General features: G+C 38.6%; 1 protein-coding gene and 1 long non-coding RNA gene across 2 annotated transcripts in view; one reads left to right on the top strand and one right to left on the bottom strand.

The window, feature by feature from the left end:
• LOC147499196 (uncharacterized) overlaps positions 1-11,583 on the bottom strand; it is a 32,076-nt gene extending 20,493 nt beyond the window's left edge. Inside the window, exons 1-2 of the mRNA XM_086563437.1 lie at positions 11,495-11,583; positions 11,113-11,386 (exon numbers count right to left, since the gene is read on the bottom strand). Of these exons, the coding sequence (XP_086419563.1) occupies positions 11,113-11,386; positions 11,495-11,583 (363 nt within the window). The remainder of the gene's footprint in view (positions 1-11,112; positions 11,387-11,494) is intronic.
• Positions 11,584-13,726: 2,143 nt separating this feature from the next.
• LOC147499197 (uncharacterized) lies at positions 13,727-14,655 on the top strand. Its single transcript, XR_015195728.1, has 2 exons — positions 13,727-14,054; positions 14,177-14,655. It is a non-coding gene; the product is annotated as an uncharacterized LOC147499197 (long non-coding RNA).
• The last annotated feature ends 195 nt before the right edge of the window (positions 14,656-14,850 follow it).

Genomic DNA, 14,850 nt, shown 5'->3' on the forward strand with positions numbered 1-14,850 from the left:
TGAATCATCGCCAAGTTAGGCGGCAAGGCAAAGGCGATGCATGCCAAACTACCAGCGGAGGCTACTATCTCATATGGTCGATATATCGTGGACTCGACTTTCCTTTCATGCCAAACCTCATAACTCCTCTCATAGGGAAACCTTCAAAAACACAAAATCGCTTCTGAGAAAACTCTACCCGTTTCCTCTTCAAATCTGCATAACTTTTACGCTTTACTGCTACTGTGGTTGTCTTAATCCTTTCTCTAATGACTTTAATCTGCTCGGATGTCTCTCTCACTATCTCGGGCCCAAGCAATACTTTCGGTCTCCCACATCGCCCAACAAGCGGTGATCGACATGGGCAGCCCATACAAAGCACCGAAGGGTGCCATACCAATGCTTTCGGAAAACTGTTATTATATGCAAACTCCACCAAAGGTAAATGCTCCTCCCATCCTCCACCAAAATCCATTACACAAGAGGCGTAACATATCTTCTAATATCGATTCACCCTCTCCGATGCGTCCATGCAATGCGGGGATGATAAAGCGTGCTAATCGCCAAACTAGTGCCCATAGCCGCGGAAAACTCTTCCAAAACTTCGAGTGAACAAAGGATCTCGATCACGAAACAATACTCACCGGAATCCCATGTAACGACCACTTCGAGATGTACAAGGAAACTAACTTATCGTATTTCTACGTCAATCGATAGGAATGAAATGAGCAGATTTAGTTAGGCGATCAACAATAACCCAAATAGATTCATTACCTCTCCGAGACTTAGGCAAACCATCAATGAAATCCATAGAAATGTGCTCCCGTTTCCACATGGGTATCTCTAATGGCTGCAATAATCGGAAGGCCTCGATGCTTTCTGCCTTAACCTGGCGACAAGTTAAACAGCGAAAATATATTCTCCGACATCTCTTTTCATTCCTTCCCACCAAAAGGTCCTCTTCAAGTCTTGGTACATCTTAGTTTCCTCGGGATGAATTGTAAACCGAGAACGATGAGCTTCATATAATATTTCCTTCTTTAACTCTGCATCATCTGGTACACATAATCTCTCATGGAATCTCAATCCTCCATCGAGAATCTACGCCCATCGGACGGACAATCATCTAAAATATCAATGACCCGGATCATCCAACCGGCTTCAAAAGAAATCGGTCTGCGTGTTGCATGGCAATCACTCTAGCGAAAAATCACCGGCGACCTCCAAACTGCATATATACCCCTTCAAATCTGTATATGGTGTAGTCCGACATCATAAAAGGCTATAGTCTCTAAACTCTTCCACTCTTGCACCATAAGAGTGGTCAAAACCTGAGTGATCGACTAAGTGCATCCGCGACTACATTGCCCTTGCAGGGTGATCTTGAATCTCGAAGTCATAACTACTTATGAACTCCATCCATCTCTGGCGTCTCATATTCAACTCCTTACGTGAATCTGAGATACTTCAAACTCTTGTGATGATGCGTGTAAAGCTCGAACTTCTCACCATATAAATAATGTCTCCACACCTTCAAAGCAAAACCACGCTTAACTCCGGTCATGAGTAGGATAACGTCTCTCCGTGTATCTTCAACCTGTCGTGAAGCATCTGACACCACCTTCCGGTCTTGCATTAACACACAACCCAAAACCAACCCGGTTCCACTAGCATCATAAAACCACTAACTTTCCGCCTCTGGTGGAATTACTAGAATTGGAGTCAGAATCGACCTCTGTTTCAATTCTAGGAAAGCTTTCTCCTCATTAGTCCACATAAACTTCACATCTTTCCTAGTTAACTTGGTGGCCGGAGCTGCAATAAGTGAGAACTTCTCGATAAATCTCAGATAATATCCGCTAACCCCAAGAAACTTCTAATCTACGTAGCGATGGTTGGTTGTTTCCATTCTTTCAACTAAACAACCTTTTTTAGTCTACGACAATCCGCTTCACTAGATACCACATGTCCCGAAGCGAATTTCTTCTTCCCAAAAATGGCGCTTGCTAAACTTAGCATACAACTTATGTTCGGACGTCAGCATCACTTGTCTTCAAATGCATCTTATGTTCTTACGTGTTTTGTGAATACACTAAAATATCATCAATGAAAACAATCACAAATTTATCCAAATAGGGCTGAATATCACGATTCATCCAGTCCATAAAGAATCTGAGTGCATTAAATCAACCCAAAAAGGCATCCGCGAGAAAACTCATACAACCCATACCGAGTTCTAAATGCGATCGAAGGAATACTCTTCTCTTGAACTCCCATCGGTAATAACCGGTCCTTAAATCAAACTTTGAAAATATCTTAGCCCCTTTCAAGCGATCCAACAAGTCATCAATCCTAGGAAGCGGATACTTATTTTTATAGTCACGGTTTAAATCCACGAAGTCAATACACATCCTCAAAGTACCATCCTTCTTGGAAACAAAATAGCGGTAGCACCCATGGTGAGTTGCTTTCGATTAAATTATGAACACGGTCATACACACCTTAAAGATTCAAACCCATATACTCAAAAGATATGGTTAAGCCAAAAACAAAATCAATAAACATTAAACTCTTTACCCTTCGAGTAATTCCTCGACTTGCACTTTCATTTTAGATCCAAAAAGCTTAGGTGCCAACACGTAAGCCCGACTTTGAAACCCAGTGCGGTCCGTGTAATAAAATCTATCTGAAACTCCACCTCCCTCTTGGGTGGCAACCACGGAATCTCCCCGAAAAACATCTTGAAGTCTCTCACTACTTCCACATCAATATCCCTCGTGGGTATCTACATAGAAACCGCGAGGAAGCTAGACATCAGCGAGTCCTCCTTACTAACACGGTGTGAATCAACCTCGGCATGCGGTGTATTCACTATAACCTCCCTCCTCGCCGCAATCAAGGTAACATGATAGCGTGTCAACCCAAAGTCCATACCAAGTATGAAATGGAAACCACCGAACCCCAAAACGATCGGTCTACCATAAAGACCGTTCTAAGAAACATAACTTAAAACCTTTGCACTTTCGTCATACAAGGTAACGGAACCTCCTAACGGTGTCTCAACACACAAAGGCTTAGGTAAAGGGTAGTTTTAAAACTTTCTTTCTCAACATCTTGACGCCGATATAAAGGAATGTGAAGCACCGAATCAAACAAAACTCTGAATGTAAAACCGAGATGAACTAAAGGTACCTTGAACATTCCCGAGTCCGGCATAGGCTGCATAGGCTCTAGCACGAGTGGTTGGTGCTTTCGATTCTGGCGATTACCACCGCTTGGTAGGGCAATAACGAGATAAATGCCCCACTGCTTACACTCCCACAAGCCGCTTTCAACGGGAACTATGGTTACGAGCATTGAGTCTTTGTGCGGGTAAAAGTAATCTTTTGGCGATCGATCGGAAGCGGGAGCTCGACCAAAGCCAACTGACCACTGCCTGCGCCCGATTCCCGAGGTCTAAAGCCTCCGATCGCCCGGTGGCTATAACCACCTGGCCTGGCGATGAAATCCTCCCCGGGGTTGGAATACACCTGGCGATGAAATCCTCCACCCCAGGATGATGGTCTGCGAAGCGGAACCCTCGAGGTACATCATAAGGCCTAAACCGATTCGGTACGCTTTCCAAAGGCCTAGGACCAACAAGCTGGTATCTCACCAAACTTCCTCTTCCCCTCGACTCTCTTGGGGCTGCATTACGCTCCTCATATCTCCGAGGCCAAGTCCAACACACGATCAAAAGTGTCCCCGTCAAAGGAATCAACTTGCGGACAAGTGACTCTCTACCCCATATGAACTTTTGGTTTTCTTCTTGTCGATATCCACAAGATAGGGAGCAAACCTCGATAACTCATTAAACTTGGTCACATACCCGATCCACGGACTTCCCGTCTTGAGTCAACTCGAGAACTGTTGAGCCAATTCTTTTTCTTGCCTCGAGGAATGAACTTACTCTCAAATCTAATCTTGAAGTTTTCCCAAGTCAAAGTTCTAGTGTCGGACTAGGGTGAGAGCTTGCCACCAAAACCTAGTAAGCGTCATCAAGTTGGTGAGTGCGCCAACTCCTCGCTTCAACCTCGATAAAAGGCTGCATGCGGCTCAAATACATTTTCACAACTTTGAATCCAAGACTCGGCGCAATCGCGTTCCGGCACCGATAAATCGCGCCCGCTGAGAGTACCAAACTCCTTATTAAGCAGCTTAGCAAAGGATCTCCCCTGAATGGATGGTTATTCTCATAGCACCTGCAAATGACAAGGATTCAATTTGTACTCGACATGCAGACTGGAGTGTTCAGCTGCAGTCGATGGTATTACCATGTCGTGTCTCAACCATGATCTACGGTTCAAACAAAACTCCCATTAATATTCACATATATCCAAAACTCTCAACACTATAACCCACATTCCACATCCGGGGATCACTTAGACTTTCCAACACTAAGCTAACCTAGGCTCGATGCAAAATGTCAAAATGCCAATTTCTAAACAATAACAAAGTGAATATTTGAAATATAAATATCTCAAACATCACTAGGTTCACTTGTTTAAAACCCGGACTATGGCCGGAGAAACTACACATACAAACCCTAATAGCCATGTCATAAAAGAAACAACTTAAAATAAAATAATCCCAATAATTATTGAAATCTCTTTATCAAGCTTACATCCTTCCAAATAAAACATCAAACAACTCTCCAAATAAAATTCATCACTACCATGTTCTCATGCCATGAAAAGGCAAAATCGTTATTACATTCTTCCAACAAAGAAATCAAACCTAAAAGAAAACTATCGGACCGCTCCGGGCCGCGAATCCTGCGCCCGCGGTTCCATGCGCTTCCACCTATGTTCCCAGAAACACCCACGTTACCAAAACAAAGCAAACATGGGTCGATGATTTGAATTCTTTGGTATGAATAGAACTAAACACATATAAACATTTTAAACTTTACTTACCCAACTAACATTTTAAATCTATCACAACCTAAACATTCTCGACTTGGAAGACAAGTAGTTCCGTCATCTCAAAGCGGCATAGTTTCTTCCCAAGCAAAACTTCAAATTTATTAACTTCCATCTTATTAACTCATTCTAATAACTCCTTTTAATATCTAAATAATTGAATTACACTTACCGATATCCGCCAGATAAGGGTAGGACCGGCGTCCTGCCTGAAAATATTATTAAGTCCTACCCTCCTGCAAAAGAAAGTTAGAACTTGTATATATAGCATATGTAGATATTCTATATGTATTCAAAGGTAAACCCAAGCACACTCGTATAAACAAGTCCATTTCTCTTATCAATTAATCAATTACTTTATCTTATACACCCACCCTTTAGTACCTACTCCACGATTTGCACTCCACACATTTGCCAAATCACACATTCCTGTGTGCCTCTCCCCCAATCAATACCACAATATCATAGCCATCTCTCGGGCTTTCATACACATATTTCCACGGACCTCTTTGGGCACAAAACTTCGGTCATTCATGGCACATTCAATGAATACCTATCATATCACTAATGGGCCATTCATGGCACATTCAATGAATGCCACAGGTCATTCTCGCCACATTCAAGGAATACCCAATCCTACATTCCCCGCATTCCAAGGAATACAACTAACCCGGCGAATACCTTAGTTCCTCTTTAGGGCGGTCATTAACTATCATCGGTCATTCATGGCACATTCAATGAATACCCTTATATAACACTAACGGGCCATTTATGGCACATTCAATAAATGCCCACCTACATATGACTTCATCGGGTCATAAACTCAATTCTAAAACTTGAAGTGGAGAGTTCTAAAGGGTCGCGGTAATTTTTGTTTTACATTATTATTGTATTTTATTTCATAGATTATTTCGGAGAGCGTGGGAAAATCTTGATTCAAATATTTTTTGGTTTTCGCACGTTATTAATTTCATGAATATATAAGTGTCATAACGTTGTGTATCTCAAAAGATGAAAAATCACCAAAGCGGTAAATACACGCGTTACACAAGTATATTTATAAAGGTCCTAGCCTAAATCAAACATGCTAATAGTCCTAGACTTATTCTAATAGACCGAATCATAATTTTAGGAAAAAGTCAAATTTTTCGGGTCAAAAGCTGGTCAAAGTCAACCACGGTCAAAGTCAACGATCAACTCGGGTCACCCGGCCTAAACTCCAAAAACCCAAAAGCCCAAATCCTAAGGCCCATAGTCTAAAAGTCAAATTTTAAAATCCAAAACCAAAAGAGAATAGCCCACGATTTTGGCCCAAGCCCAAAATCGTTTTTGAATCTTGTTCATCTCCTTCTTCAAACCAAACTTCCTCCACCACCACCACCACACACAGCCACCACCGCCACCCATAAGTAAAACAAACCCCGGTTTGGTTCCTCACAAAACCCCCACCTACCCATATCAACAAATCATGATTACTCTTATCTTTGCCAAATTGAATTTGGCGCCATTAAAGGTTGATTTCAAGCTTCAATTCTCCAATTTCCAACATCCAATCCAACCCCAACCATCAACATAAACCCAACAACAACAGCAACAAAATTCATACACAACAAACATTCAAAACAACACCAAAATTTGGGGACGGTTTGAGTTCTTGTTTGAAACGACCATTAATGGTCGCTCAAGCTTCACTTCACATTCCCTCATCTAATGCGACCACCTCCACTTCACACGCCCGGTCAAACATTATCAATAGCATTCCGCGGTAACAATTCAACCATACAAGTAAAACCATACAAAAGAAAAAGACAATGAACGGTTTGATGCTGGCGATGGCGGCATCATCGCCCCCTTAGTGTCCGGACTTGGCAATTGCCAAAGTCGTCCTAATTCTCTCTTGTGGTTCCAAAGTGTATCTAACCCTTTAACAGAGTTGACAAAAACGCAGCGAGAAAAAGCGTGATTCTTGGTGTGATTACCGGTGTGTTTAAATCGACACGCATAAAAAGTATGATATAGTATGACTACTCATTTGTTAAAATCGAGCGCCGAACGACTCTCCTAAATCGAAAACCTCCAAAGCCCAAGTCGACAACGATCTTTCTTGTTCAAACCCCTTTTTTTCTCAAGAAAACTCTCACCTTTTTTTTTTTTTTTTCCTCCAAACTCTGCGTTAGAAACCCTTATTTTCTAGTTTTTCAAACCTCTCCAAAAACCCGGTTTTAAACCCATCTACTTACTTACGGGCTTTTATCCTATCTACTTACTTACTTCGGGCTTTTTTTTTTTTTTTCTAACAACTGGATATCCTATTTACGTATTCTATTTACATTATTATTATTATTAATATTTATATTATTATAGGAAAAATGCAATTAAAAAGACGGGGTGTTATACTCTCTCTCTCGGAACTAACAGAAAAAAAGACTAGAACTGAATAAAACAGGTTCTCCCTGATGATCTCCCATGCTCTCCACATCGATAAAAAAATCCTCGCCGACGAAGATGAAAAATATATACTCTCTCTCTCTCTCTCTCTCTCTCTCTCTCTCTCTCTCTCTCTCTCTCTCTCTCTCTCTCTCTCTCTCTCTCTCTCTCTCTCTCTCTCTCTCTCTCTCTCTCTCTCTCTCTCTCTCTCTCTCTCTCTCTCTCTCTCTCTCTCTCTCTCCTCTGAAACCCTAGCTAGTGCATTTCTGATTTTTTTTTTGTTTTAATTGTGCTCCTTGAAATATTCAAATTAGGTTTATTTGTTTGCCTTGCTGATAAATTTGGGGAATTTAAGTTTTGTGTGGGAACTATAACGTTGGAATCTAAATTTATGCTCACGATTCGGATAATTTCGTTGCTTGGCTGAAAAAAAAAAAATAACCCTGCTGGTTTTGGGATTTACAAGAGCATACCTGATGGTCTTTGTGTGTGCAAAATATTTGAATAAATTCTTGACTGATTTTAAAGCAATGTGAAATTGCTATAACTACATTGTAAATTATTGTTTTCAGATACAAATTTCTCCAGCATATGAACACATGAGAAAATAGTCTTCAACAAGATGGACCTTGCAGGTTGTTCTCAAACAAAGGTAATTAAATTCCTTTATCAAAATATTTTAAGGAATTGTATAAGGAAGCTCTACATGGATTTGTCTGATCCATTCTATAGTTTTCTTTTTCAAAGTATAGTTGTAATAAGGTTCTTATTCATTTTTAGGAGTGGATAAGGCATTTTAAGGAACAAAATTGCACTTGTTATGGAATCAATGCCCATAGCAAGGAAAATGTCAAGGAGGTATATACTTTTAAGTTGCTCATAAAAACAATTGAGATAACTTGATTCATTAACAATATCTAGTTGCATCCATTAGAAACTCACACCTTAGTTGCATCTATTAACAATATCTAGTTGCTTTCTTCATTCTTTCCTATTTTGATTTTGATTTTTGGGACTGAAGTAGTGTACGAAGATCAGGTAACTTCCTTTCAATATATGCAACTGCTTGGTTCCTCTTTGATTTATATGTCAATTTCATTTTCAATGTATATGTATTTATACCTTTGCAGCTGATTTTTGTCTAGTCTACTTGATTACACATCGACATGTAGTTGTAACTTGTAACTTGTACTAATTATTCCTATGCCTGTATGGTCATGAAATCAGTTCCATACAAAATTGGACCATGCTTTAAGATCATTGTTTACGATTTTTCGGCAGTTTTATTTAATTTAATGCTTATTGCAATGACTCAATAACAAGTTGCTAGCAATTGACAAGACTGAGATTTGAATTTCAAGTAATTTAGACATCGAGTGCCTTATTAGTGTGAACGCAGCTCGAGTAGTGTGCGGTAATGGCTCGGGCGATGGTTCGCTTTCATTTTTGTACACGGACAACTTAGGAGCGACTTGACCGTATGCCACTAGTTTGTCAGTGAACTATGTCTATGGACCATGTTAGTATGTTACTAGCTAGTCTGGTATTCTGCAATGAATTTAGCAAGTAATGGGGTTATATCACTGTCTGTAGACTGTATTCAGTTTCATTTAGCAAGTAACGGGTTTGTATCAATGTCAGTTTCAGGAGTTTCACTAGTTAGTTTTATTTGCAATTTGAGTACTTGATATTATGTCATTATGTATTGTTCCTTTTGGTATTCATTTATTATGACCGCATGAAATTCCTTACACTACAATAACTTGTTATGAATGATTTAGTGTGTGTGTGTGTGTGTCTCTCTAATATTTGTTTTTCTTTCTCTTATTTCATTCCTGAAGAGGATGAAGAATTGGCACACTGACTGATTTCCTTATGTTTTAAAGGGTGTGGGAAACAATGATTATTTCTGTGATGACTGCAAGGCAAAATTTTAGTTTCGAGTCATCAGATTCAGAAGAATGAAATCCAAAGACATGGTACATTTACTTCTTACGTTGATATAATCTATTCTATCTAGACATGGTAAATTTAGTTTTGAGTCATCAGATTTAGAAGAATGAAATCCAAGTTCACCTTCAGGTATTGTTCTTGCTCAAATCTTGGGTGTGTAGTGAAGTTCTTTTATTACCCTTAAAGGTTAGTTTTTTGTGTATTTTTGTCATTAGAAAAAAGAAATTACTTGCCTTACTGAAAGAAATTATTACAAACTAAATTTGTTCTTATGAAGGAAATGGGTTGTTGGTAGTGTTTAGATATTGTTTTTTGCATTTAATTCACTTGGAAAATGGACGACTCATTAGCACTATGGTGTTTGAGTGGTGGTAGTTCTACATTTCTAATATTTTGTGGGAAATCATCGTGGTAAGGACGAGGTGTTGTTAAGGTGTTATAAGAATTATATTGTGTGATAATGTTGAGGCAGTGCTTTTTAGATTATGTTTTAAGCCTTGGTGAGAGAACCTTTTTGTCTAATTTCTTTTCTACCATGGCAGACTCATGGTATGCATGCTGAATCCATGTGATCTTTTAGGGAGGGTGAATCAAGTAAAATAGATTTGGTTATGTGTAGGTTAAGCTTACTAAGTGATCGAACAAGAAGATTTATTTTTCATAATACAAGTTTAGACATCTGAATTTCGGTTGTTTCTAAGTGCACGAGTTTAATTGCTTGCTTGTATCCTTATTTGTTAGTAATCAACTGATTACTTTATGATGGATAAACACTTCTTTGGCACGTAGGAATTTGAATGCAGACATAGCTGTTCTCAAAGCAATACGAGAGGTGCATTTGATATTGTGGCATTGCTGCATAATACACTTTGAGATTATCAGAGAAACGGAACTGTGCACATCCTAGTGCCTTCATTGAGGTAATAATATGCCCGTTACGTCATTTTGCGGTATTAAACTACATTTTAGGCTTCAACTTTTTGTGGTTTATTCTTTTATGTGGGAAGTATGAGATTAAGGCAACAATTTTTTGGTAAAAACAGGTATACACATCCAACAATGTAAGGGTGAAGATGGTGGTGCTACTTTTGACTGGTACTTGTCATATTCTCAATGGTCGAGTTGGTAGTTGTGTTAGCTTGTTAGTGCTTGTCAGTTTCTATTATATTGTCTTACAATTCTTGTTGTAACTTTGGATAGATACGATTACGTTAATTTATTTTTACAAGTGTTTGGTTTGTAAATTTGGATTTGGATTGGTGGCTTTAATTCTATAATGTTAACCGAGTCGGGTTTTCTTTTATTCACTTGTTACTTGAGTTGTAATGTAATGCAATATTTTTGTATATAAGATAGATCGTGGATAATCAGATATGATGTAGCTCCGTACAGGATGGAAATCTTTTGGCGCCAGAAAAAATAATTTTTTTTTGCACTAGATTGTTTTTTAGTAACGGTTATATATGTTACGCTAAATGTTAGTAATGAAACGGCCCCAAGTTTCACTAGCACTTATATCCGTTAGAAATGAAATATTTCTGTGGACAATCAACAGTTGACTATCTGTTATAAAATAATTACTAACGAATATAACTATTACTAAATTAATATACGTAACAAATATATTTGTTACTAAATTAATATATGTAACGAATATATCCGTTACTAAATTTGCCTAAATGACTGTAACACCCTAGAGGTAATGGATATAAGCGTTAGTAAAAATATAAGTAACGATTATAATTGTTGCTAAACACCATTTATGGTGTAGTAATTCTATGCTAACTTGTACCTTAGATTCATCTATCTTGTTCTTCTTTGAGCTCCCTTTCTCTATTCTGTTAGCTTGGAACTCCAAAGGTGCTTGTAAGGTGTTGGAGAACTTGTATGGTATTTCTAGTGATCCATCTGCATACCTTGGATGAACTTCTAGCAAATGATGCTTCAGAGTACACCCTTTATGATCATGACCAAGGATTCCGCAAAAATAGCAGAAAATAGGCAGCCTCTCATATTTTACCCTTACTTTGAGAGGTTTTAAAGCTCCTATATCAAGGTGAACATGTTATGCTAACTGATCTTTAGTATCAAGAGAGATTTTAATTCGTACATTATTGGTATGCACTTTGGTAGGGCTATTTGTATCGGAATCAACATATTGCCCAAGTGCATACCCAATCTTCTTCAAATCATCAACAATATTGTGTCGTTCAACTGGTAAACCAAATATTTGGACCCAACATGGTACCCAGTTAAATCTCATTTCATCTGTAATAAGATTAGGTTCCCATCTGATTATTGAGAAGATATATCCCTGAACCTCCCAAGAGCCATTGCTTAAAACATGTTCTAGGTCTCTTTTATCCTCAAAAGCAATCGAGAAAGTACCATTAGAAAAGGTATGGAGGCGAAAGTTACCTCTAGTAGTCCATTGCCTTTGTAGGTTTTCAGCTATGGTTTGTAATGGTATCCATCTTTTGCAAAAAAAAATTTGCAGCTGCCTTTTGGTTCCATTCCTGGATGATTGCGTCTTGAAGTTTGTTGAGTGTAACCTCTTTTGGAATGGGAGAGAAAATGAGTTTTTCTAATAGAGCATCTTGTAGATCTTGAATAGCCTTTTTTGTTTTGTTTTCTGATGATGGGTGTGTATCCTCCTCTATGATGAGGAGGCCGGATTGAGGAGAAAGATTCTATGGTGGTTCTAAAGAGAAGATCGGAGAAAAGGATGAAGAAAGCTAGATATTTGGAGTAAGATTTAAACTTGAGGGCAGATTTTTAGTTAAGTTTATGTTTGGAAAGTAGGAAGTATGGTTTTTAGAGAAGGGTGTTTCTCTGCTTTTTCATCCGCAGAGAGGATTTACGCGGTATTGGCACCCCATTTTATGGGATTGACACTTCTTTGGCAAAAAGTAAAATAATAATGGTTATTCCTTATATGTTTTTTTACACTCCACATGCCCGATAGTTCTACGTCATCGGGTTGTCGCGAGATCACACAATCTATGGTATCGGGTTGTCGCGAGATCCCATATCCCACGGCAGGCAGTTATGTCATGCGGAACATTTTTCTTGTGTTTTTTTGTTTTTTTTTCACTTCAAATTTTGCGTATTAAAAACACACGACATATAGATACCTCATTTTTTTTATTTAAAGGTTCTTTATACACTCCAAGAACAACACCAAAACCATGACAAAGAAATGTACAATCGAGGCATAATTTTGTTATCTCGTGACAAATATTTTCAAATGCTATAAGAAAAATTTGTGATCAAATTAATGAAGAAGAGTTTTGATAATTAACACAAGCAAATACTCCATTTTAGTGAACACAACCATCTCGCAACCACTAACTTTTTTTTACGGTGGCTATTAAAAAAAATAAAAAATAAAAAAGGACCCACGGCAACCACCTTCCGTGGGATATGGGATATCGCGGCAACCTGATACCGTAGATTGTGCGATCTCACGGTAGCTTCTTGTCGTGAGTGTTTTTAATGTGATTAATGGAGGGGTGCCAGTACATTTGAATTGGTCAAAGGGGTGCCAATTCTATAAAGTGGGGTGTTAATACTGCGACCCTTTTGGTATTACGTAATGACAAGGCATAAGAGCATCTCTAGGTGGTGCTAGTATCACATGCAGATTTGCCTCCGAAATTTGACAAAATTTTCCTCAAAATTTGACCAACAACTCTAGGTGCCCGCAAATTTCACCTGGCGTCATTGGTACTATCGCGCGACACTCCTAATGTCGCCCCAGGTTGAAAAAAGTAAAAAACAAAAAACTCACGTGACATTCCCACAGTTGCGCAAATGTCGTACTAAATTGAAAAAGTAAAAAGAAAAAAAAAATCACGCGACATTTGCAATGGCACACAACATTACCACTGTCGCGCCACATCTGCATCCGAAATCCCAAATTTACATCCACGGATGCGGCTAGACAGGTGATACTACCGGATTTGTTTCCACCTAGAATTGGATTTCCGCGAAATTCCGAATTTTAGATGTAAATTTGGAGAAATTTAGAGGTGATACTACCCCTAGAGATGCTCTAAGTTCCAACATATATGCAATTGACCTTTGACCCCTTGGTGTTGTGCAGCAGCGTATGCACCATTAGCAAGCTTGAAGGTAACTTAAATATATCAAATTATCTGTACGAGTAGCTTGTACAACAAATTTTCATTTTGTAGTAACAAAATCACCAGCATGACAATTCAGAAAATGTGTCGGGGAGTGACATTACTGGACTGTAATGGAATTTTCCAATGCAGATATATTACTACCCTTCCTTTGCGCGCACGGCCACTTGTACTGATAAGTTGATTTGTCCAAGTCAAGGGATAGCTAGAATTCCAATCTGTCAACTTAATCAATATGAACCACTTGGCATTGTTTTTCGTATGTAAAGTGTAACTTAAACACGCGGTCTATTAGTCAGTGTCTAACGTTCTAGCTCCTGATTGCTTTCCTTGCTGTCACTTGTGTGATTAAAAAAAAATTTGTTTTCCTCGTTTAAACAGTTAAACTATACAGGCCACGAGGATGATTAAGTTACCGGCACAAGGTAGTCTGAAGGGAACTTGTTGGGATGAATGTGGTAAGAATCGTATTTCGCGAATATATGTTGATTGGGTTTGGTTCTGCCCAAGATGGAGATGAGAAGTCACTTGTTCTATCAGATAGACATGGTGCTGGTGAAGTGGTGAGGATTGGAAGCAATTTTTCACGGTGAGATAATTCATTAAGCATCTTATAACAAGATATACTACTGCTTTGGTAAAAAAATATGAAATTAATAATCTATTATATATGTTTCGATTAGCTTCTATTTTTGTTCTTGTCATTGTTAGGTCGTGCTAAATTATCCGTCAGAGTACCTTACTGGCATTGAAGGTGAATGTTCTGATCATTATCGTCATGGAATCATACTAGCGTCCCTAGTTTTCCATACCAATCAGCGCAAGTTTGGACCATTTGGCGATGATAAGGCTGACTCTGATTTCAGCTTCAAGACAGGAGAAGCCTTTAACGGATATTCAAATGAACAGTATCTGCGCGGCATTGGTGTTTATGTAAAGCCTAAGGCTTGTCTCTTTGGTGCAGCAGCTGCTCAACCATCCACTCATGTTGTTAAATCTGTTAAATGGGAGTCTATGTAGACTTACTTCTGTTGGCATAATTTGATGTACATGTTTTCTCATCTCTGTTGCCTTTTCGAATTTGATGTTTAGATGGAGAAGTTTTAGATATGATTTTGTCCTAAAAAATTGTAGGAACTTAAGGAGATGATTGAGCAATTTCGTAGAGGCTATATATCTTCTCGTGGTCTCGTCTTTGAATCTTTCATGATTACCTGTTTATTACAAACAGGATATGAGGCATGCATATAGATCTTAGTGCAATGGATATGTAATGAGGAACACAACTAAAATACTCGATCTACTTGGATATCAAAATTGGCTAAAAGTCAGCTGTCCTAAAAAAACACTCTGAACCTTATATCATAACATTAATTTTGTTTTCT

Source organism: Coptis chinensis, chromosome 5 (assembly GCF_015680905.1).
Source record: "Coptis chinensis isolate HL-2020 chromosome 5, ASM1568090v1, whole genome shotgun sequence".
Taxonomy (NCBI): Eukaryota; Viridiplantae; Streptophyta; class Magnoliopsida; order Ranunculales; family Ranunculaceae; genus Coptis; species Coptis chinensis.